This window comes from Notothenia coriiceps, unplaced genomic scaffold (genome assembly GCF_000735185.1).
Source record: "Notothenia coriiceps isolate Sejong01 unplaced genomic scaffold, NC01 NC01_scaffold00007583, whole genome shotgun sequence".
Taxonomy (NCBI): Eukaryota; Metazoa; Chordata; class Actinopteri; order Perciformes; family Nototheniidae; genus Notothenia; species Notothenia coriiceps.
Genome location: NW_011340284.1, coordinates 399,037 through 400,995, shown reverse-complemented (window position 1 = coordinate 400,995; position 1,959 = coordinate 399,037). Strand labels below are relative to the sequence as shown.

At 39.8% G+C, this 1,959-nt stretch overlaps 1 protein-coding gene across 1 annotated transcript; it reads right to left on the bottom strand.

Annotated features, from left to right (window-relative positions):
- Nucleotides 1-298: 298 nt before the first annotated feature.
- Nucleotides 299-895, bottom strand: LOC104944162 (Fanconi anemia group J protein homolog). Its single transcript, XM_010769650.1, has 2 exons — nt 709-895; nt 299-525 (listed from the first exon to the last, which is right to left on the bottom strand). Exons 1-2 carry the CDS (start codon nt 893-895, stop codon nt 299-301), a joined length of 414 nt encoding a protein of 137 aa, XP_010767952.1.
- Between the last annotated feature and the right edge of the window lie 1,064 nt (nt 896-1,959).

Below are 1,959 nucleotides of genomic sequence, written 5' to 3'. Positions count from 1 at the left end.
GACCAAATACTTATTTTCCACCATAATCTGCAAATAAATTCTTTAAAAATCAGACACCTGATTTTCTGGATTTTTTTTTCTCTCATTTTGTCTCTCATAGTTGAGGTATACCTAGGATGAAAATTACAGGCCTCTCATCTTTTTAAGTGGGAGAACTTGCACAATTGGTGGCTGACTAAATACTTTTTTGCCCCACTGTATATCTCCGCTGGCATTACCATTGTCCTCTGGGGAGACTGTACAAGTCAATAAGAAGAGTTATGCATGTTTCAGAATGATGCAACAATAAATACAAATACTAACCATGTTCAGGTGCTGGAGTGTGCAGCTCTACCTTGTCTTTGCAGGGTGACAAGGTGAGGTCCACCACATCAGCTTTAGGTGGGGTTACAGCTGTGCTCCTGCAGGCTTTGCTGTGGCACACACACCGACAGGGACTGGGAATATCTGACTTCTTACAGTCTCCACAGTTTTTCTCTGGCTGGCTCTTGTCTTTCGCCAGGCTGCCCTCTTCTTGAGCTTTAGCTGTCATCACACAATGAAACAAGCAGATATTAATATTAGTAAAATGGACTATAAGTCTGTACATGGAGTAGGCCTTAAACTTCTGTGTACCAACGTTTTTTCCATTTTTTTTTAGGTCACAAGTAGGACTACTTGCCTATACAATTGCTTTCCATTGTTTCATCTTGGATAAATGAAACTTACCATACTGAGCCTGCTGCCAGCCAAGGGTGGAGCACAGCAAAGCCAAACTCTTCCCACTTCCTGTCGGACTTTCCAGCAAGCAGTGCTGCCCATTATTCAGCCCTCGTATGATCTGCAGAAAAGGTAGGGACAAAACTGCTAAATGCAAAATCCACACACACACATTGTAGGATTTAAATGATTTCATTCTGAGGATGTTGGTATTTTGTAAAAGCATATTATAAATATAACACCACATAACAGTCTGTATGTACCAAGAATCACATAGACATAGCTACCTATTGCTAGAATGAACTAGACTTGTTGCATCAACCTGTGCCGTTACAAAATGATGCATTATTTTAGATTTAATATGGAACCTGGGGTTTTTCTGTGGGGAGTTGAAATGTTTCCCTGCAATTGTGCAGGTTAAAACATTTTTGATTAAAGTTAGAATGACAACTTATGGATATTTTCTCAAATACACTGTACAAGATGACTGAAACATCACCAAAGCAGATACAACAATATTATTCCTTGCGTGACCACAAAATAAATATAATTTATAATAGCACCACTTGCTATGCAGGTCCAGTTAACTGATTAGATGATATTAGGGGTGATGACAGAGGTGGGAGAAGTACTCATATATTGTACTTAAATTATTTAGAAATACCACAGTCTAGGAATACTCTGTTACAAGTAAAAGTTCTGCTCTGCAAATGTAACTCAAGTAAAAAGGTACAAAAAAGCATTAGCTTCAAAATATACCTAAAGTACAGAAAGTAAAAGTATTGATTATGCAGCTTGGCCAATTTTCAAATAATATTTATTATATGTTTTGATTATTATTGATGCATTAATGTGTTTGTCACAGCTGGTAAAGGTGCAGATAGTTTGAATGGCTTTGTATACTACAGGGTAGCTTGTGGATTTAAACCAGGGCCCTTTCTCATTTCACTAATTTCCCCTCCTCGACTCCTCGGTCCTCCGGTAGTGACCCGGAAATGAATTTCAGCGTGCCATGTTGAAGGACATCTAATTTCTCTAAATGCACATCGAGGACCGAGGATCAAGCGTCGAGGAGGCTCTCTGGAGGAGTTCTAACCGAGGATACACTGATGGGTCCTCCACGGTCCCTCCGTGGATGCATTTCCGGCAACAGAGATGTTTCAAAGAGTCGTGACGCACGGCCGGACTTATCTCAGACAATGACATCTCTGCATGCATCCCCTGGATATTATTTTATTAACTGTTTTAATCGTGACGCGA

Bases quoted from the DNA above. Each gene is read 5' to 3' on its own strand.
- LOC104944162 (XM_010769650.1), bottom strand. From the start codon at position 895: ATGAAATCATTTAAATCCTACAATGTGTGTGTGTGGATTTTGCATTTA. The intron at 526-708 runs GTAAGTTTCATT...GTGTGATGACAG, and splicing joins CTGGCAGCAGGCTCAGTATG to CTAAAGCTCAAGAAGAGGGC.